Source organism: Hemiscyllium ocellatum, chromosome 2 (assembly GCF_020745735.1).
Source record: "Hemiscyllium ocellatum isolate sHemOce1 chromosome 2, sHemOce1.pat.X.cur, whole genome shotgun sequence".
NCBI lineage: Eukaryota > Metazoa > Chordata > Chondrichthyes > Orectolobiformes > Hemiscylliidae > Hemiscyllium > Hemiscyllium ocellatum.
The window spans coordinates 75447834-75471364 of record NC_083402.1 but is presented as its reverse complement, the minus strand read 5'-3'; the positions used below and the strand labels follow the sequence as shown (position 1 = coordinate 75471364).

Here is a 23531-nt window from a genome sequence, read left to right as displayed (position 1 = left end):
TTAATGATCTAGATGAAGGGACTGGGGGCATTCTAGTGAAGTTTGCTGATGATACGAAGTTATGTGGACAGGCAGGTAGTACTGAGAAAGTGGGGAGGCTGCAGAAGGATCTAGACAGTTTGGGAGAGTGGTCCAGGAAATGGCTGATGGAATTCAACGTGAGCAAATGCGAGGTCTTGCACTTTGGAAAAAAGAATACAAGCATGGACTACTTTCTAAACGGTGAGAAAATTTGTAAAGCCAAAGTACAAAGGGATCTGGGAGTGCTAGTCGAGGATTCTCTAAAGGTAAACATGCAGGTGGAGTCCATGATTAAGAAAGCGAATGCAATCTTGTCATTTATCTCAAGAGGGTTGGAATATAAAAGCACCGTTGTGCTACTGAGACTTTATAAAGTTCTGGTTAGGCCCCATTTGGAGTACTGTGATTTACTGACATCATAGGGGCAGCTTCCAGACATCTTTATGATGCATTTAGATGGTTTTATTTTTAACGGGATGGGAGCGGTAAACTTGAAACATTGCCATAAATGAATTGAAAGCATAATTTCAAGTTAGAAGACAAGTGTCCAAAGTTTCTAAGTACAATGAATTGGAAATCAATTGTCTAGTGTCACGTGGCATCAGCAATCTTATTTGGAAAATGTTAGCTCCCCTGCTATTTATCAAAACAGGGCCTCAGAAAAAGATGCAGGTGCTTCAACAACAAAAATGGAGGAATTGCAGAGTTTAATTAGACAGCTGATTTGGCTATGCAACCAGACAAGGCCAGATGCCAGTTGTAAAGTAATAGAGTAGAGTACAACTGTTAAAATTCCCAAGGTGGAAGGATTTTATTCAGCCAAACAAAACATTGGAAAAAATTAAAAATGGAACATTGTGTTTTACTTTCCACCACTGGGAAATGCCAGAAACATTAAACTTGTTGTTTTATGTGATGCTTTTCATACAAACCTCTGTGATAGGTTGTCTGCAGGTATATTTTTAATACCCTTTTGAGTAGGGAGACAAATATCAATCTTTAGTTTAGGAAGCAGAGATAATCAGATGAGTAGTACCTTAACAACAGAAACATTTACTTTTGGCATTTTCCTTCATGAAAACATAGAAAGAAATTCTAAAGGAATTCAGCATCAATACCCATCACGTGCAACATTAAGAATAAGTCATTATTTTATAACACTCAACAAAATGTGAGAATGAGAAAAGATTGAGGATCAATATTTCAGTTTTAAAATTGATGCTAACAAATTATTGGACATTCTCACCAAAGGACGCTTGAAACTTTAATGTGCAGAGAAAAAGATGTGAATATAGTATGTGTCATTTAGTATGTCTTCTTTGTTTTTAATTACTATTTTTTATGTAGATTGGTTTGAAGAGTAAAAAGGTGAATTTGTAATTATCTAATAAGGTCTGGAGCAATGGGCTTGATGCGTTCAAGGGAATGAGGAAACAGGTGATGGTATATTAGCTAAGTGTTAATTGGATATCACATGTTATGAAATTATTAGATGCTACTAAGCAGTGGCGACAGAGGGCTCCTATGATGCTGTGCTAGTGACCTCATCGCTGAACTAAGACACATGGGTTCAACTCCACCTGCCTCAGACGTGTGTCACAACTACTCTGAACAGGCCGATTAAAAAATATATAAATCAGTGGTACGAGTGTCGCATGGGATGTAGTTAACTGAAATAAAGCTGTCACAAAGTGTCAACTGAGCCTCTGTTAACAGGTAGTTCTTCCACCACACAATGAGTGCATTCTTGTGCAACCCCGTATTATAGGGAAATCAAGGCTTAGAAACAGCACTTGAAGTGTTGGCAATACAATCGCGTTACAGCCAACACACATTTGAAAAGTTTGCGGTTCATAAATAATGTCCCCAATTTGCCAATCACATTGTAGCAAATTTGCATCAATGAAATGAGTGTTATAGCAGATCAACCTGCATCATCTAGTGCACAAGAGTCAGAGTTACTTTGGTGTTGCCATTTCTATCCAGATTTTGCTTCTTGTACTGTTAGAATCCATGCAAGGTAGGTATGAGGACAGGAGCTCCAGGAATGTGACCTTGCATCAACTTGAGATTTTGTCAGAGTACATTACTTTAAACCTACTTTTCAGTAACATGTTGTTCAGTAGGCTACTGAAGCGAGTCAATAATGCGTGCTCAACTCAGTGAATGACAAGTGACACAGGAATGTGCAGTGAAATGGACATGAAATAATTCAGACACTTGCTAGCTTTAAAAGGAGGGGACTAAAAATATAATGTTGCATTTGGGACATCTTCTAGATGGTAAAACAGTTAAACAACTGCAGTTGGGAATTCCAAGGCATGGATTATTAATAATCAACCATGACAGCTCTACAATATTTTCCCTTCTATGTGGAGAAAGAGAGACAGTGCAAGAGAGAAGATACACTATTAGAAGTTTACATTACCTATACTATGTCGATTCCAGCCTAAGATCATACATAGTTTGAGCAAAGACTTAAGAACCAACTCAGCCACAGTGTATGGGAGAGAGAGATAATAACAGCATGCACACTAAAAACACTAAAGCGCATTTTTACTCCTGTGGATTCTGTAACAAGACTTGAGAGACTGGAGTTGCTCATTTTCCTAACACTTTTTAATTCCAGCAACGTAATAGGCATGAACATTTTTTTTTTGTTTATCAATGTTTTTCACCTACCATGCATTCAAACTGCAACAAATCATTTGTACTTTTTGTGAAAGAGACACAAGGTGACTTAGTTAGCAAAATTCTCCCAAATTCATCTGTTTCATTGGCTCAGAATAATAGGATGGATGTGTTCAATTTCACTTTGATTCTGTGCCAGAATCATATCCAAGTTCAGGATAGAGAGGCTGAGTAAAACACAAGTGAAGATCAAATTCTATTGAAGTCAACAGTTTTATGTAGAAGCCAAAGGTATAAAAATGAACACAGCATTCATATCAGAAGTTGTCCAATGACCAAAATAAATGGAGTCTTTTAACATACAAAATAATATTATCTTAGATATGACAACTGTTTTTTATAATACCAGAATGAAGAATGTTCTCTTTCGACAGGTGATGTTCAGTTTAATACAAACAACTACTCAGGAACAATAACACTTTTTTTTTCTATTTGTATTTTCCACAGGTTTGACATATTTGGCAGTATTTGGCAACAAATGCAAGTTTATAACCTGTACAAAATTTAATCAATGGTTATTGCTATTTATAGACATTATTTTGATCTTTGTTCTGTCATGATATGTGGGCAATAGCTGGTAAATCGAACATTTGTTGCTCATTCTGAACTGTCCCTGAACTGAGTAACTTGCTGAGCCCTTTCGGAAGGGAGTTAAGTTTCAGCATCATTGCTGTGGACCAAATGTCACATATAAGCCAGACTGGATAGGAAAGCAGATTTCCTTCACTAAAGGGCATTAGAGAAACAGACTGTTTTTTTTTCTTCAACAATAATCACAATTTCTTGGTCACTACCACAGAGACAGCTTCATCCAGCTGCCATGTGAGATTTGAACCAAAATCTTCAAGGCATTTTGCTGAGCCTCGAGATTTACTTGACCAGTGACAGTGACAAGACCACTACAGGACCATCTCACCCAACAATAATTATAAGCATACATTTCTGAGGATCAAAGTAACTCCTACATTGAAACAGTCCTCATTTTCAACATCAGTTATACCTCCAATAGAGGATTACACATTATTTTCACTTTTCTAAAACATCATTGCTTTTCCTTTTTACTCAATTAGATAGAAGGATTGAAAACACTACAACACTATAAATGTGCCAAATGAGAAAAACAATAATTAAATACAGACAAACATATTTGGAAAAAGCCATATAAACGATACCTTCTCCAGTCTAATGTAAAGTACCAGCATCCAACAGTGTACATACTCAGTACCTTCTTTCAAGAGCATGACCATTTTGAATTATGTCTAAAACAATCCCAAGTGTAGCTGTATAAATAAGTGTAGTCCTCATTTATTATTTAGAAAAAGGGCCATTATTTATTCAATTATTAACAATTATTGTTTTTCACTGTTTAAACTATCCATTTATTTTTCAATATAATGAATTTTATTGTTACTATTTTGAATGGAATCACTAGTGACCAGTTGAAGATATAACCACTCTATGATAATTGACAAAGAACATAGCTACTAATCAAAGAACAATGCCTTCTACTACATAACAAATGGAGTTTTCAGTTTCATATACTAATTTCATGGCTAACTCTTCCAGTCATATTTTAAGCATCTTCTCAAATTGCATACTTACAGAGATAGTTTTGCTTCATGTCAAACTAAGATCAAAGCACATTCAATCACTGCAGCATGAACAGCCCAAATGCCAAATGTTATAACAAAATGTAAGTTCTAAAGTGAAAACAAATCAGTTCTCTACAGTGTTCACAATGTGTAGTCTCATTAAGCATGAAGCCTCTTTGCAAATATTGATATTTTCAATAGAACCAGTACAAATATGCATATATGAAGGATATTTAAATGTTCTTGTCGTAAGCTATTCAATTGTACATAATGGAACTCACCAGTCACTCTCAAAATGTCACAATCAAGAACTTATTGATACTTAGGCAATTTTTTCACCTCTCCCTCACAACCCCAAGTTTAAAGCAGCATTCTGTTGTAGAGTCAGAGTTACACAATACGGAAACAGAACTTTCGATCAAACTCACTCATGCTGATCAGATATTCCAAATTGAGCTAACCTCATTTGCCAACATTTGGCCCATATCCCTCTATCTCCTTCCTACTCATGTACCCATCCAGATGCTTTTTAAATGGTGTAATTATACCTACTTCCATCACTTCCTCTGGCAGTTTGTTCCATTTATGCACCACCCTCTCTGCATGAAAATGTTATTCCTCTGGTCCTTCATAAATTTTTGCCCTCTCATCCTAAACCTATGAGTAAAAAGTGAGGTCTGCAGATGCTGGAGATCAGAGCTGAAAATGTGTTGCTGGTTAAAGCACAGCAGGTCAGGCAGCATCCAAGGAACAGGAAATTCGACATTTCGGGCCAGAGCCTGATGAAGGGCTCTGGCCCGAAACGTCGAATTTCCTGTTCCTTGGATGCTGCCTGACCTGCTATGCTTTAACCAGCAACACATTTCCATCCTAAACCTATGCCCTCTAATTCTGGATTCCCACACCCTAGGAAAAAGACCTTGGTTATTCACGCTATTCATACCCCTCATGATTTTATAAACCTCTATAAAAGGTCACTTGAGTCTCCAATGCTCCAGGGAAAACAGCCCCAGCCTATTCAGCCTCTCTCTCTACCTCAAACCCTTCAACCCTGACAATATCCTTGTAATTCTTTTCTGAACCCTTTCAAGTTTAGCATCCTTTCTATTGAAGGAGACCAGAATTGAATACAGTACTTTAAAATTGGCGTCAACAATGTCCGGTATTAGATGCAACATGACATCCCAACTCCTATACTCAATATTCTGACAAATGAAGGCAAACGTGCCAAACACTTTTTTCATCACCCTGTCTATCTACAACTCTAATTTCAAAGAACTGTGCACCTGCACCCAAGGTCTTTTTGTTCGGCAATACTCCCCAAGGAAAAACCATTAACCATGCAAGTCCAGCCCTGGCTTGCCTTACCAAAATGTGACACCTCACATTTATCTAAGTTAAACTCCATCGTCCACTCCTTCGCTAACTGGTCTATCTGACCATAAGACATAGGAGTGGAAGTAAGGCCATTTGGGCCATCGAGTCCACTCTGCCATTCAATCATGGCTGATGGGCATTTCAAAGCCACTTACCCACACTCTCCCTGTATCCCTTAATTCCTTGAGAGATTAAGAAGTTATCAATCAATTGGTCAAGGTCCCATTGTACTTGGAGGTAATCTTTACTGTGAACTACACCACCTACTTTTGTGTCATCTGCAAATTCACCAACCGTACCTCCTGTATTCACATCCAAGTCATTTATGTGAATGACGAAAAGCATGATGAGAAACCTCTCTTCCTCCCACCACCACATATGATCCCATTCCACAACCGAAAGGATTTGTGTTAATGCTTCACTTCACCATGAAACTTCACTTAGAATCACGGCTTATTTCAGGTGAAGAAAAAGATTGTTTTAAATATTGCAGGATGGTTTAAAAATTACTTCATACACAAGGAATGACATGACTGTAAGATCACAGAGGTACAATGATCTTTGGAACACTGTTTAAAAGCTTGTGTTCAAGTTCTTCTGATGGCTCCAGAAAAGAAAATTCTTATCAATCCCCACATCATCAAATACCTCTAACAATCTCCTTTAAGGGTTTCTGCTTACCTTCTTCAGACCTCAAATTTAAAATCACAGCATTACATTATTCAAAAAAAGAAATATTCTATAACAAGTAGAAATCTTTCCAATCCATTCAAAATATATTAATCACAAAATGCACTGTAAACCAAGACTTTCAAGTAAGGGGTCCTGCACTGCCCAAGGCTCTGCCTACCAGATGGAACCTTAAACCAACGCCATATCTGTCCTCTCAGATGAATATGACGGCACAAATTGAATAGCAGAGGCATTTGAATGTTGCTCTGGCCAACTCAATGAACAACATTAAAACAGATAAAAGCAAAATACTGCAGATGCTCCAAATCTGAAATAAAAACAGAAACGATGGAGATACGCAGCATTCTTCTGAGTCACACTGCGTTCAAAACATGAACTCTGTTTTTCTCTCCACTGAAGCTGACAGTCTGAGGAGGTAGAACATAGAACATTACAGTGCAGTACAGGCCCTTTGGCCCTCAATGTTGCACCAACCTATTGAACTAATCTGAAGTCTATCTATCCTACACTATTCCATTTTCATCCATATGTCTATCCATGACCATTTAAATCCCCTTAAGATTGGCGAGTCTACTACTATTGTAGACAGGCCGTTCCATATACCTACTACTGTCTGAGTAAAGAAATTACATCTGACATCCGTTCTATACCTATCACCCCTCAATTTAAAGCTATGTCCCCTCATGCTAGCCATCACCATTCGAGGAAAAGGCTCTTACTGTCCACCCTATCTAATCCTCTGATTAACGTATATGTCTCAATTAAGTCACCTCTCAACCTTCTAACAAAAACAGCCTCCAGTCCCTCAACCTTTCTCATAAGACCTGCACTCCATACCAGGCAACATCCTAGCAAATCGCCCCTGAACCCTTTCCAAAGCTTCCACATCCTTCCTATAATGCAGTAGCTAGAACAGTACTCAATACTCCAAGTGCGGGCACACCAGAGTTTTGTACAGAGCTGTAGCATAACCTCGTGGCTCTGAAACTCAATCCCTCTACCAATAAAAGCTAACACATTGTATGCCTCCTTAACAACCCTATCATCCTGGGTGGCAACTTTCAGAGATCTATGGACACCAAGATCGCTCTGCTCCTCTACACTGCCAAGAATCTTACCATCAGCCCAGTACTCTGTATTCCCGCTACTCCTTCCAAAGTGAATCACCTCACACTTTTCCGCATTAAGCTCCATTTGCCAACTCCCAGTCCAGCTCTGCAGCTTATCTATGTCCCTCTGTAACCTGAAATATCCTTCAGCACTATCCACAACTCCACTGACCTTAGTCTCATCCGCAAATTTACTAATCCATCCTTCTACCATCCTCATCCAGGTCATTTATAGAAATGACAAATGGCAGTGGCTCCAAAACCGATCCTTGCAGTACAGTACTAGTAAATAAAATCCAGGATGAATATTTCCCATCAACCAACACCCTCTGTCTTCTTTCAGCAAGCCAATTTCTCATCCAAATTGCTAAATCACCCTCGATCCCATGTCCCTGTATTTTGTGCAATAGCCTACCCTGGGGAACCTTATCAAACGCCTTATTGAAATCCATGAAAACCACATCAACTACTTTGTTCGGTCACCTTCTCAAAGCACTCAATAAGGTTTGTGAGGCACAACCGACCTTTCACAAAATCGTGTTGACTATCCCTAATCACCTGATTCCTCTCTGGATGATTATAAACCCTATCACTTATAACCTTTTCCAACACTTTACCCACAACTGAAGTAAGGATCACTGGTGTATAATTACCAGAGTTGTCTCTACTCCCCTTCTTGAACAAGGGGACATAGCCATGGTGCTCCAGCATTTTCTGTTTTAAATTCATTAAAAGAAATATCTGGTTACTTACCTCATCACTGGCCGTGATGCACAGATTACCCACCACAGTTAGCTCCAATAATTAACTACATTTCCAATTTTTTAAAAGCTCTGAAGCACTTTGGAATACCTGGAATTCATGAAAGGTGTCCTACAAATAAAGGTACTGTCTTTCCTAATGGCCAAATTAAAAACACCAGAACGACACTCCAACAAATTTATTAGCCGACACAGAAGTGCAAAATAACTCACGTTTTGTAATTGCATACAATTTCTGTGTTTGTGATTCGATCTTAAAAATCAAGGCCACTTTGAGATTAGTATCTCTTGGTTGTTTCCTTTTTCGTTTAATTTGGTATGAATTGAAAAAAATTCTGTCTTTTTCGTATTTTCTAACTCTGTGTATATTTGAATGAGTGCCTGTGCTGCAAAGCACATCTAACAGTGTGTGATGTATACCCTATTTCTAGTTTTTAACTTTGACACAGTTTGGTTATGGTCATTCCAAAGTCAGAACCCAGAAACAGAGGGAGTGGGAGAAATATCATAAGGAAAGATAAGCAAAGTATTAAATATGTATAGTCAATGAGAAGAGGAAGACACTTGCTTTAAAACTTGTAATCAATCTGTGAAACAACTTTCACTAAAGCATTTCATTGATATGTGTTCACACATGAAATAATCATGAAGACATTACGAATGTGCAAGGGGTTGTGGTTAGGCTGCTGGAGAAGCAACTTGACAAATAGAGTCTGAATGTAGGTAAATCATGCACTTTGGTAAGAAGAGTCAAAGGAGCATACTATTATTTGAATTGAGAGAGATTCTGAATAAGTCCAGTGCAACACAATCTGTGCTTTCTTATGCATGAAATACAAGAATGCAGGTACAGAAAGTAATTGTGAAGGCAAATGGAAGTTTGGCCTTTATTGCCAAGGGATTAAGAGTTTAAAAACAGGGAAGTCATGTTACAATTGTACAGAGTGTTGGTGAGGCCACACATTTTTTAAATTCTTTAACAAGATGAGGTGTGACTGGCTAGACAGCATTTATTGCCCATCCTTAATTGCCCAGAGGGCAATTGAGTCAACCACTTTACACATGGGCCGGACCAGGTAAGGGTGACAGACTTCTTTCCCTTAGGAACATTAGTGAACCAGGTGGGTTTTTCTGACAATTGGCAATGAATTTATGGTAGTCGTTAAGATTCTTAGTTCCAGATATTTATTGAATTCAAATACCACCATCTGCCACGGTTAGATTCAAACCATGTCCCCGGAACGTTATCTAGGTCTCTGGATTAACAGTGCAGTGATAATACCACGAGGACATTGCCACCCCAGTACATGGAGAAGTATATACTGTTTTGATCCCATATTTAAAGAAAAGATATACTGGCATTGGAAGCAATTCAAGAGAGATTCACTCGACGGATTCCTGGGATGACCAGATTTAGTTATTAAGGACTGCTCAACAAGTTTGGTCTTTAATCATCAGAGTATAGAAGCATGAGAAGTTCTTATTGAAATATATGGATTTCTGAGGGAGCTTGACAGGGTATATGATGATGAGAGGTTTTCGCTTGTATCGGAACCTCAAAGTAGGGGACACAGTTACAGAAAAGGGGGACACAGAGGAGAAAGAATTTCCTCTCTCAGGGGTCGTGAATGTCTGGAATTCTCTACCATAGAGAGATGTGGACACTAGATCACTCAAAGTACTTAAAGAGGAGGCAGATAGATTTTTCAAATATCAACGCGTTGAGGGCTACGTTGGTCTGACAGAGGAAAAGCACAGCAGGTCAGACAGCATCTGAGGAACAGGAGAATCGACGTTTCGGGCCAGAGCCCTTCATCAGGAATGAGGGCTCTGGTCCGAAACATTGATTCTCCTGCTCCTTAGCTGCTGCCTGACCTGCTGTGCTTTTCCAGCAACACACTCTTGACTCTGATCTCCAGAATCTGCAGACCTCAGGTTTCTCCCGGCCTGACAGAGGAGCTGAGGCCCAGGGCAGATCAGCCATGATCTTATAGAACGACAGGAGACAAGTTCGGGACCGAATGGCCTATTCCGGTTTCTATTTTTTAGGTTATCATCTGATGAAATCTCTGTGACTATATAACTAAAGATAACTTATGGCCGGTTCCAGGAAATTCTACAGAATAATGTAGTTTTGTAAACGTAGAATTACTTTAGACAAATTTTCAGAGGAGAGGTAAATCTCCCCTATATGGCAAACCATTGTCCACTACAACCAAGCTACACATTTGTGGCTCAGCTTTTCCAGTCAGACCTCCTCAAGCACATTCAACTTGCATTAAATCAAACAGCCTCCTCATAACATTGGATTGTCAAAAGGAAGAGGAGCCATCTCATCACCCTTTTATACATACTAGCTGCTATATTCCAGTATGTTTGTTCAATAATACACTTCAGGACATTCAAACAATGGACAGAAATGACAGCAGATGGGGAGGAGGAGGGCAAGACCAAGGAGGTAAGTAAGTGTATGTCTGTGTGTACAAACATAAAAAGGTGGCAGCCAGCTAGCAGGCCCAAAACGAGTATGGGCTGCAGCAATAGGATACTGCAGTAAGTCACCTGAACCATCTCACACTGGGAACTCTGACCCTCACTGAGGAGGAAGACACACCCTGCAGAGCTGTCAACTCGTCAGATTGGTTGACAGCACCAACAATCCTAAAGTTAACAGGCGCTTCTGAGACTGCAGCAGATGGGTTAACGTAAGAGGGCCAATGGAAACTCAGAGCCAAGCAAGTCCATGGTCTTTGGGTTGAAGGGGAGCGGCAATGGTATTGGTTGGCTTTGTGCAATGTAAGTTGTATGCAGGAGGTGGTTTACTATCTTTTCAGGGGATATCCCTAAAGTGGTCCCTCCAACAACAGTACTTCTTCATCCTTCCTATTATTTTAAGCACTTTTACAGAAATGTCTGTCAATAAGCCTCATAACAACTAGATTATATCAGGGACATGCATAATTGCTGCATGTGCTGAGCAGCCTACCCATTTCAGTGATACCCATTATAGTAGTCTGCAAGATGATGCGGGTTAGCCACGTGACCTATATTACATGAATGCCTCATCACTCGAACCCCAAGTTGACTTGGCTTAGAAACCGTTGTCTGGTCAGGCAGTCAGGGGTCAGGTGGGGTAGCTGGTGTCAATTGTGGGAAGGAGTCATGTCTAATGGGGGAGAAGAAGGAATTTTGCTTTGAGGGAGAGACTTGTCAAGCTCCATTGCACATTTACTCAATGTTTAGATATTCAGAAGTAAGAATGTGCAATCAGAAACCAATGTTCAGCACCATTTGCAACTCCTCAGATACTAAAGTTGTCTATGTCCAAATGCAGCAAAACTTGGACATCATCTAGGCTTTAGGCAACAAGTCACAAGTAACAATCGTTACAGACAATTCTCAAGAAATGAGCACCTCCAAAAGGAGAGAATCTGACCATCTACTCTTGACACTTAAAAGCATTACCATCATTGACTCCCTCAATTGGTTACCACTGGCCAAAAACTGAACTGGATTAGCCATAGAAATGCTGTAGCTAAAAGAGCAGATTAAAGACTAGGAATCCCATAGCCAGTTCACCATTCAAGGCATAAGTCAGGAATGCAATGAAATATTCCCCACTTGCCTGGATGAGGGCAGCTCCATAACATTCAGGAAACTTGACACCACCCAGAACAAAGCAGTCCATTTGACTGACATCAGTAAAATATCCACTCCCTTCACCACTGATACTCAGTAACATATTTTGGATAGATATGCAATCTACAAGTTGCATTGAAAGACATCACCATTATTGATAAGAAGGACAAGAGCAGTAGATATATGGGGACACCAGCATCTCAACTTTCTCTCCAAAGCCACTCACCATCCTGAGTCAGGAAAATATCACCATTCTATAAAAGCGTCACTGGGTCAAAATCCTGGAACTCCATCCCCCTCGCATCCCTCTCCCCCCAATGGCTTTGTGGGTCTCCTACACCAAATAAACTTGAGTGGTTCAAGAAGGTAACTCACCACCACCTTAAGGGCAATTAAGGATTGGCAATGTTAGCTGGCCCGACTAGTGATGCACACATCCCCGAATGAATTTATCAAAAAGAAATAGAAATTTTCCATCTCATATTTCCTGGTTAGTTATTCAGATAATTAAGTTGAAACTGTCTGAAATCTTTAATTCTAAATGTTGTGGGTCCCAGGAAGCAGCAAACATTTTCATGGGAAGTTCATAAGATCTGGGCATTAATTTCAGATGGCGAGGATAGATCAGTGAAGTTGTAATTTACTCTACTAATGCCACATAAACCACAAATGTGAAAAGTATTTAATACGGCTTTCGATTCCCCATAAAACTTTTGGATGAAAATGGTTTGAATTATGTCTGAATTTTCTTTTTTCGTACTAATCCCTTTATTCTTTCATGGGATGCAAGCATCACTGTCAAGGTTTATAAAATCATGAGGGGCATGGATAAGGTGAATTGCAAAGGTCTTTTCCCTGGAGTGGATGAGTTAAAAACTGAGGGAATTCTTTTTTTTAAAAAAAGGTGAGAGGAGAAAGATTTTAAAAAAAAGAACCCGAGGGGTAATTTTTTCACAAAGATGGTGGTTCATTTGGGGAACAAATTACTAGAGGAAGTAGCAATTTGGAAAAGTATGTGAATATGCAAGTTATATAGGGATATGGGCCAAATGTGGGCAAGTGGGGCTAGTTTAGTTCTGGAAACTTGGTCGGCATGGACGAGTTGGACCAAAAGGTCTGTTCCTATGCTGTATGACTCAACAACAACATCTGCTGCCTATCCCTAATTTTGTTTGAACTGATGTTGCTTAGTTGACCATTTCAAAGGGCACATTGGTATTCATCTGGAGTCACATATCTAGAGGCAGACGGGAAAGCGTGGGAGAATTTCTTCTGTAAAAGGATATTAGTGAACCAGATGGATGTGTGCCAATTGATGATCATAATTGTCATTCCTGAAATTTTTAATGAGATTTCTTTATTTACTTTAAATTCCACCAGGAGCTTTGGTGAGATTTTGACTTCACAGCATTAGCCCATGCTTCTCAACTCCTGGTTCAATTACATTACTACAATGCAACTGTCTGCACCTTTTGTACTGCAAAAATATGTCCACTGTGCTCGAATGATGTTCCAAAATAGCAAGCTTACAACTATACTATTGCTTTGTTTTGAAACTCTGCAAATAAGGTAATTTCCATTTTTGGATGTTTAAGGATCAACATCCAGAGTACTCATCAAATGAAAAGTCTCAACAGTATGAAGTACAAAAGACAAGAAATTGTTCATTACAACTTAAATACATGTTTTCAATCTAACAAATAATTCTAGTTAAATCCATATAATTATTTTTCTAAGAAGAACACACACCAGTTAGGAAGCAATACACGTGCCAGATAGTCAAATAGAAGTTACTTACCTTTTCCTAAATGGGTATTAATGCTCATATATCTGGCCGTTCCAGTAAGGCTCTTGTGTTCTCTGTAAGGGATGTGCTTTTTTGTCTCTGGGTCTATATATTCTTTAGCAAGGCCAAAATCTATTATGTGAATTACATTCTGGTTTTTGCTTCCTGGTCGTCCCACTAAGAAGTTTTCTGGCTTTACGTCTCTGTAAATTAAGTTCTTCGAGTGCACGTATTCCATCCGGGAAATCTTTTTGAAAGGAGGAAGTAAGGAAAGAAGGGAAGAAATAAAACAAAATTACAATGTATCCTTAATAAAGTTTACATAAACTTTAAAAAAAAGTATTGGAATCCAAAACATTCTTCTCCATATGAGAAAAATGTGCCCAGTCCAAAGATTTTGGAACTCACCCAACAATTGCTCCAAATGTGACTACAAGCACTTGTAACACCGCCCAAGGCCTGGTACATTTGTTAGTACAGTGTCAATACATTGCAAGTAATAAATAGCTCTGTCATTGTTAACAGTCTGGGACTAAACATTTACAGGAAGCAAATCCCAGTTTTACAGCCAGGATGCTTATGCTCAAGACTTCTTATATTCACTCCAAGACCATGGTAGTCAGTATGCTAATCCACAACTGAATTGGAATAGGATTACAATGCACTGACTAAACATTCTCACAGAAGTTAGAAAATTTACAACCTGTTGCAAGCTCAGGAGGCAAAAGCTGCCACAATTATTCAAATTTTACAGTTTTTTTTAAAAAAAGAAAGTACCCTTCGATATTGCTCCCCCATGCGGCCAGGTCACATTTCAGATTGAAATTCTGAAGTAGGATCGCCATGGATCGTCTGTTGTTTGCAAGGGGACCAGCGCCTTACCTGTATGCCTTACTTGAAATAGGGTATCCCTGAAAGAATAAACACACTCCCTCAGTATTGCGCTAGAGCTCAGCCTTGGAAGGAGTACTCAACTCACTGCAGTGTGGATTGAAACCACAGCCAAATGAAAGGCTGCCACTGAGACAAGGTTAACACATACACTGCATTTGAACAGTCATGAGTTATCAAACCCAAAAAACTGTCTCAATTCAGTCTAATTATTTATAAGACATAACATAATATAAACAAGTTGATCCTTATTTATGGAATGCATTCTTGATGTGTGGGAATGCCACTAGCACATTCACAGGCTGTCTGGAATCTAGTTTTCTCAATGTAATGCAACACAGGAAAAAAATAACTCCACTCCCCATCTGGTCTAATAACTTACCTTGGCAAGCAAAAACTATATGAACATCCTTTTTATCTGAATTTAATCTTTAACTGAACAATGCTGTATACAGGGCTGAGAGAAATTAAAGTCACAAATAAAATCTATTGATAATACTACATAGTAGCACCATAGATTATATATGTTCTGTTCAAACTGTATCACAAAACTGGTCAAGCACTGGAGGTCAGAAGTATGAAAAGTGATCTTCTGAAACATGGAAGATCTGAGGGATGTTGACAAGATAGCTGCTGGAGACACCTCAACAAGTTCAAGACCCAGACGCAAGTCAAAAATAAGTGGCAGTCCATTAAACATGATGAGGAAAAATTTCTGCTCCCAGAGCATCATTAGTGTTTGGAATTGTCTTCCAGAGTGAGCAATGGAGGCTGAGTCATTAAACATATTCAAGGCCAGACTAGACAGATTTTTAATCAAAGAGCCAGGTAGGAAAGTGGAGTTATGACTAATCAGGTCAGTCATGCTGTTACTGAATGGCAGCAGAGCAGTCTCATAAGGGCAAATGGCCTACTCCTGTTCCTGTTAGTCATATTTTTACATTTTGAAATATCCTTGAAGCTGATCCGTTCAAAGATCATCATCTTTTCTCTTTTGTTTTCTCAATCTTCTCATTTTGTTCTTCTATACAATTAGAAGTTCTAATTTATGAGCAGAAATTCAATTCTATTTTTGCACGGTCAGTACTTATCAAATTTACACTACTGAACTCCAAACCAATGCTCAATAAAATAACATTAATTTTTTTTAATATATACATGCAAAGACACTAAAAGATGGTAAAACCTTGAACTAGGAATACATATGCTAGATTTTCTCAGTTCGATTTTCATTCTAATGTGTTTCAATCACAGAAAGCTGAATTTGATACACCTTTCAATAAAGTTGTCACATTTTGGGTTCTCAGGTGACAGTGGAATAAACACAGAATCAAGAAGTGGCTGATTTTACATTATCAAATGTAAGAACACACACCTTCGCACAGCAGAAAGGTGGAATTGATAGCATTTGCTCCTCGGAGTTGAAAAGTTGTGGGATCAAGCTCCACTGCAGAGATTTGAGTGTACCTCCAGCCTGATACCTCAAAATAGCACAATTAGGGCCAGCATCTTTCAGACTAAGGCCCAAGCTGCCCTCTCGGGCGGCAACGAAAGGTGCTGTGGCATGTTTTCAAAGCAAGTGAATTGATCCTTGTGTCATGACCTATGTTTAACACTCAACCCAACATCAATAAAACAGATCGTTGGTAGTTATCACATTCAATTTCGGAATTTGCTATAGCTGCGTTACAGCTATAACACTGATTAGCTGTATTTCCTAAATTAGTGATTACATTTCATAGGTACTTCATTAGCTGTAAAACAGTTTGGGATTGCTAAGGTTATGAAAGGTGCCATGTAATGTAAGTCTTTCTTTGATCTGTATACGATGTGGAGTTCACTGTACTGCGTGTGGGGAACATTTTTAACAAGAGCTAGTGACAACCTCTGTGTGTCTTTGCTCATTTTTACTCCTGATTTTGACAGACAGGTTTTAGAAGCAAAATTACTGCACAAAAAGCAAGGTTCAGTAGTTGTTAAACTCCAAACATTCAGGCTACTTCAATAGAACAGAAAAGCACTATATATATATATAGCCAGTAGAGTTGAGGCATTCAATTTATTTCTAAATTTCAAAAAAATAATCAATTATTGATCAACTGTAATGACTATATAATATTTTAGATGCTAAATACAATCCACAGACAACTTTTAATAAACTAATGTAAACACAATATAACAAAAACGTCCTGACTTAATTACTGCTGAACAATACTAATGAAAATGAGAAAGAAAACATATCAATGAAGTTACAATATTCTTAACAGTCGTTCTGGATTTGTCAGCATGTTCTTTATCAAAAATATGCTTCTACTGAAAAGAAACTCAAATATGGATGTGCAGCACATATCCTTCAATAAAACAGACTTCATTTTATGGTTCCCAATTTGGTACTTCAAAAAAATGACTAATTCTAACAGTACATTTCCACTTCCCTCAAGTACTGTTTGATCATGACAAGCACAAGAATATTTACTTTAAGCAGGAGCTTTGCTGAAAGCGAATATAACATTCAAAGGCACTGAGATGCTTCCTTCAGTTACAAAAATAAGTACTATGTATGATTTGGAGAGTACTATGTATGTTGCTCGGTGAGCTGAAGCAGTGGTATTTTACTATTCCATGCATTTGTGTCACCTGCACAGTTGCATATCAAAATACTTAACCCTCTAAAGTACTACATATTTGGATACGATAATGAGTTTAAGAGCATGTAAACAATTGCTGTACAACTGAGCAGTGGTGGCTTAGCAACCATGTAAATCAGTCATTTGGAGGAAATCTCCAGAGAGAAACAGGGACACAGTAACTTGACAGCTAGGGGTGTAGACACAGTAGAAATGGGGGAGGAGTTGGGGGGACATGAGGAAGAAGTGTTTAATTGAGGATTAAAGTCATGCCGTTCATACTTCAAGCATGTCCTATTTTTATCTTGGACTTTCCTTCAGGAAATTTCAGTTGAAATCATTATGCAAATGAATAAAGAAAACAAAAATAACTAAGATAACAGTAAAAGAGCAAAGTACCCAATAATATTAAAAGGCATTAAGTGCAGAATAGGAAAATGAGACAACATCAAAAGTAAAAACATCCCTCTAAATGAAGTGAAGACAAATTAAAGAGATTAAATTTAGAAAGCAAATACGTGATTTAAAAATATTCCGAGGAATCAGTCAGTGCCTGCCAAGGGGTAAAACTGATTTTGAGAAAAGAAGAAATGTCCGAGATCGGAAGAAATGTCTGAGATAATCAATCTGTGCTTCATTTTACATACATTATGGTAAAAAATAAGTATGTGAAACAATTATGATCAATCCAAATATAAATAAAATTGATTGCAAGAAAGAAAACAGAAGTACAAAGGGATCAATTTCTGGGAGCTCACCTTAAGAAGAAATTCAGAAAGGAAACAGTAGACATGGGCCCAAATGTTCCAGTCTACAAACCACTGGAGATTGGCACAGTGGTTAGCACTGCTGCCTCACAGCGCCAGGGACCTGGGTTCAATTCCTGCCTCAGGCGACTGACTGTGTGGAGTTTGCACGTTCTCCCCGTGTCTGTGTGGGTTTCCTCCGGGTGCTCCGGTTTCCTCCCACAGTCCAAAGATGTGTGGGTCAGGTAAATTGGCCATGCTAAATTGCCCGTAGTGTTAGGTAAGGGGTATATGTAGGGGTATGGGTGGGTTGCGCTTCGGCGGGTCGGTGTGGACTTGTTGGGCCGAAGGGCCTGTTTCCACACTGTAAGTAATCTAATCTAATTGGACATGGGGTTGAAATGTGCACCAGGGCCAAGGGAGTCTTCAGTAAATGGGAATAGCTCAATAATTCAGGGTGTAAAGGAAACCGAAATTAGATTATCTCAGATATCATGAAACATTTGAGAGACTCAAGGAGATCACAATAATAAAAAGTGAGGCTAGGGAGGCATTTGGAAACAGGGTGAGAATTTTAAAATCAAGACTTTGCTTGACCTGAAACCAACGTAGGTTAGCAAACAAAAAGTGTGAAAGGCAATATGAGTTCTGATTTTTTCCCACTGTGCGTAGCTCCAAGGTTTGTGTGCGATAGCAACTTCTGAAGTCAGAAGTTAAAGCATCAGTACATCATTCACACTGATCGGCATGAAAGGAACCTCATTATGGCTGTGGGTCGCACAGTCTAGAGGAAACATGCGTGCTAGTGGAATGGACGTAACTTGCTACAAATTAAGACACGGAATTGTGAATTTTCTAACCTTCAGCTTTACCTATAGTTAAAAGTGGGAGATTAAGAGGAGTGCACTAGAATGGCTATGTCTGGAAGTAACAAAGGCATGACTGAGGGTTTTAGCACATAGCTGAGATGGACAAATGCAAATTGTTACATTGTACAGCAGAACGTCCAAAAGTAACAATTTGTTCAAGGAGAGGAATTTGGAATTAGAACACCACTTAAAGATTTGTTTTTCATAAATTCCTGGAATCTACACATAAAATTATTGAACACTGAGAAATCTATGGAGGCTATTGTTGATGACACAAATTTATAATAGATATTCCAGTATCATATGTCTGAGAAGGTAGATGCAGATAGTCTTTAAGGATTTTAATAACTGACTAAGTTTTGCTGCAAAAAAAAAATCATGGATATTGTATTAGATGAAATGAAGCAATGTGTATGGAAACTGACTGATTAATGAGATACCAAGGATGAATGGTTTTCCTTAGACTGGAGTAGAGTTTGCAGGGATGATCCCAAAGGTGTCCCGAATGAATTCATTTTTGTTCTATATTTATGTACATGGAATCAACATACCAAAATTTGTTGTAAATTAAAAAAAAAGGGTTAGTGTTCAGTATGGAGAACTGTAAAAATATCTCAAAAGGGTGTAATACAGTTTCACATCAAATTGCAACCAAGTGAACCATTTGTGAAGAAAACAGAAAATCTGTCAATACACTGAGAAAATATTGAAAGATACAGACCCAGGCATTCTAAGACAACATCGTTCAAAATCTGAAGATAGATAATATGGAATAAAAGCTATTGATGCATTTTGGAATTTACAAACAAAGGAAAATTTTGTAAAAACCAAAGAGATAGTGATGCACTGGTGCAAGGGAGTAGTTAGACCACAGAGAGTAAAGCTAAGGAGTACCTCCTGAATTAGATTCTCACCACAGCAACATTCTAGTCAAAGCATAATTACAAAAAGTTTGGAGATACTGTGATGAATTTTACTGAAGCAGAAAAGGGGAATATTTTCCAAATTTTTCTATTTGTGTCATTTTTCTTTGACCAGTGAGACAGTGATGAGGGGTCATCAATTTAAAATCATCAGCGAGTTTGAGAGGAGAAATTACATTTCTTTTCACAGAACGGTTTAGTGCAAGATTGCCAAGATTCAATGAATATTTAGGGTAATACTAAATTCCAGCATCACATTATTTTTTTCCCAGCTGAATATTATTTTCAGGTGTTAGACCTGTCCTTTGTGAATCTCTCAATTGATACTGAGAACCAACTTTGAAGCCAGGAAGATTGCAACTGTACTCTAGAACATTAGGAGCATTTGAGACAGGGTCACAGTACGTTCTAAGGGACAAGTAGACTAATATTTGGAGCAGAAGAGCAGAGGGAAGCAGGGAATTGAGATTACAGTTTGATTCCTCAGGCAAACAGAATGAACCAATTACAGAGGAACCTCAATTATCCGAATGAGATGGGCAGGCACTATTTCATTCAGACAATCGATTATTTGGTTAATTGATTCAATGTCTCTCCTCTGGGGCTCAGAATTTTCTGAGGTTTCCTTTTACCTTGCTCTGCCTGCCTTGCTCCCTCTCTCTGTCTCAGGGCTGGTTTCTGAGCAGATACACACTTGTGTGTAAGGGACCTGTAACATTGCTGAAGCCCCCCAATCAGTTCAATGGGGATTGACACAGCGAGAACTTGCTAAGTTCACTCCCTGTTCAGGAGACGAGGCAGCAGCACACCGCACGCGAGCCCCTGCGCACCCCCCCAACGTCTGCCCCCACAACCTGTCCTGTCCACGGATCTGCCCCCACTTCCACCCCCAACCAGTCTAAACCCACTCCGTCTGCCACCCGCCCCTGACTGTCCACGCCCCTGCCCCCATCTGACTTGGCCGTCCCGCTCCCCTCCTATCCACGCCCATCCTCCCCCCTTTCCAGGGTAGTCAGACTGGACACCAATAGCAAGACTGCCACTGCCTTTATGGGGTGAGTCTCAAAATAGCACACACACGCAGCCACACACACAACGTTTTACTGCAACGTGTTGTCAAGTTCCACCTTTGCTTTCAGGACAATGTTGGAGAGCTTATCTGGAGAAAAGGGGTTTAAGGGCACACCCTGTGTAGAACTGCAGGGAAAGTGTGGGGAGGGAAGGCGATCAGTCTGTCATTTGCAAATGGTGCCTGGGCTCCTATTGATGTCCAGGACTGTTCTTGACAGCATTTCAGTAAGCAGAGTTCATTTTTAATCACTGTAAACAAAAGATGCGATCAGTGTTGGAAACATCTCTTTGATGTAATGTTTCTATCGGGACTTTGACATCTTTTTTGGATAATCCGAAATTTGGATAATTGATATTCGGATAATTGAGGTTCCTCTGTAGCTTCTTTTGTGCACTAAATATTTCATGTTTTACTGTTTTCCGGAACAAGCTTTACCGTTTTAGTTCCATTCAAGCATGCAACCAATCAAGGACATTTTTAGGCTTCTTTTTTGGTCTCCCAACAAAAACTAGATGTGGAGAAATTAAAGTTTAGAAATTGCTTGATGGTTTAATGCCCCATTATTAATTTTGTTCAGCATTTTCTGATGACAAATTTGTACGCAGAAACTTCCTGTTGATCTATCTGATGCTGCTATTTTACAATATATTAATTTGAATTAATGTAGTGCAAACTCACTTTTGCAAGAGAAAACTATGTAAACTGCACACAATTCTGGTAATATTTCATTATTCTATCTGAATTTTGATACGTATATCTCAAGTAACAAATTTATTTTGAGACACTCTGGGGATCCTTTGTCATAGGACGGCTGCTTTAAAGCCCTATTTTGAATTCTGGTTTTTATTCTGAAATTTGCCAAGATTCAATGAATATTTAGGCTAATACTATATTCCAGCTTCATATTATTTTTCCCAGCTGGATATTATCAGCTCTTTGTGAATCTCTCAATTGATATTGAAAAGCAACTTTGAAGTCAGGAAGATTACAACTGTACTCGAGAACATGACTGCAGGAAATGCTACTGATGCAAGACAGCCACAGGCTGCAATATCACAGAGAATTACCAGAATTTAACTTTTGAGATTTAGTCTGCACTTTAAAACAACACAAAATGCCTAAAGTAACCCCTTCATTCAAGAAAGAAGAAAGGAAGACAGAACTTGACAACTACACGCTAGTGAGCCGAACATCAATTATAAGTTTAGAATTGCACAACACCAGGTTGTAGTCCAGCAGGTTTATTTGGAAGCCCTGGCTTTCAAACCACCTGACAAAGGAGCGGCGCTCCAAAAGCTAGTGTGCTTCCAAGTAAACCTGTTGGACTATAACCTGGTGTTGTGTGATTTTTTTTAAACTTTGTCCACCCCAGTCCAACACTGGCATCTCCAAGTCATATCAATCATAAGTAAATTGCAAATCCCTTAATGAGGTTATAGCAGCATACTTAGAAAATTATAAATGGGATAAGGGATAAACAACATGGTTTCATAAAAGGTGCTCATGGTAACTAATCTATTGGTGATTTTTGATGAAGTAAGATGGATACACAACCTGTGGATGCAGTGCACTTGAATTTCGAAAAGGCATATGGTAAGGAACCAAGGATACCAAAAGGATATGGAGGAAAAGCAGGAACAAGCTACTGAGTTGATGAATGTAATGAGTGGCGAGCAGGCTCCAAGGGGGCCAAATGAATACATTGATTTTTTTGGGGGGTTGGCAAACTACGACTAGTGAACACAAATCAGTGTTGTGGCCTCAACATTAATAAGCTAGATGAAGGGACCAAAGGTATGGAATCTAAATTTGCTAATGACTCCATAATAGGCAGGAAACTAAAGTAATTTGTCAAGTGGAGGTAGATAGGGCAAAAACTTGGTAAATAGAAATAATATGGGAAAATATGAACCAGGAAGTAACAAAATTATTTCTATTTAAATTGAAACAATTTGCAGAACATGGCATTACAGGATGGTGTATTAGTACATGACTCAAAAACTTAGTATGTAGTCACTGCATGTGATTCAGAAAGCAAGTGGAATGTGAACATTTATTGCAAAGGAAATGAAATATAAAAGTAGGAAAGATTTTCTACAGCCGTACAGGGCTTTGGTTAGCCTACATGCACAGTAACTTGTTTCGCCGCATTTGAAAAAATACATACAATTGCATTAGAAGCAGCTCAGACAACCTCTGGAGATGAAGTGCTTATCATATGAGAAAATATTGGACAGATTGGATCAATACTTATCTAAAGTTCAGAAGGATGAGGGATAATCTAATCAAAACAAAAAGAAATCCTGAGGGATTGATAGGATGGAGGTTAAAAGGATATCTGCCCTTGTTAGACAGAGTAGAATCTAGGAACACAGTTTAAGAATTACAGGTCTCCCTTTAAGCCAGGGATATCAAGATTTGATTTTTCTCCAAGAATCACGAGCCTGTGAAATTCTGTTTCTCAAAAAGCAGTTCATCGAAGATGAACCAGTGTACTTATTCAAGACAGAGTTAGCTAGATTTTTGGTAGGGCAATGGAATCAAGGGTGATGGGTGGTAAACATAAACAGTTGAATTCAGGCCACAGCCAGATCAATCATAATAACATTGAATATTAAAGCAGGTCGAAGGGCCAAATGGCTACTCCTGCTCTAAGTCCTACATTCCCAAGTTCTAAAAACAAATCCTTAGAAGCACATTTTTAATTAAATATGAAAACTCAAAGTTTACTGAT

General features: G+C 38.7%; 1 protein-coding gene across 7 annotated transcripts in view; it reads right to left on the bottom strand.

Annotated features, from left to right (window-relative positions):
• The window catches only part of LOC132823718 (casein kinase I), a 229006-nt gene that overhangs the window by 79930 nt on the left and 125545 nt on the right, over positions 1 to 23531 (bottom strand). For all 7 annotated transcript variants that reach the window (XM_060837715.1, XM_060837724.1, XM_060837706.1 and 4 more), the window contains exon 6: positions 13682 to 13916. In XM_060837715.1, the coding sequence (XP_060693698.1) occupies positions 13682 to 13916 (235 nt within the window). The remainder of the gene's footprint in view (positions 1 to 13681; positions 13917 to 23531) is intronic.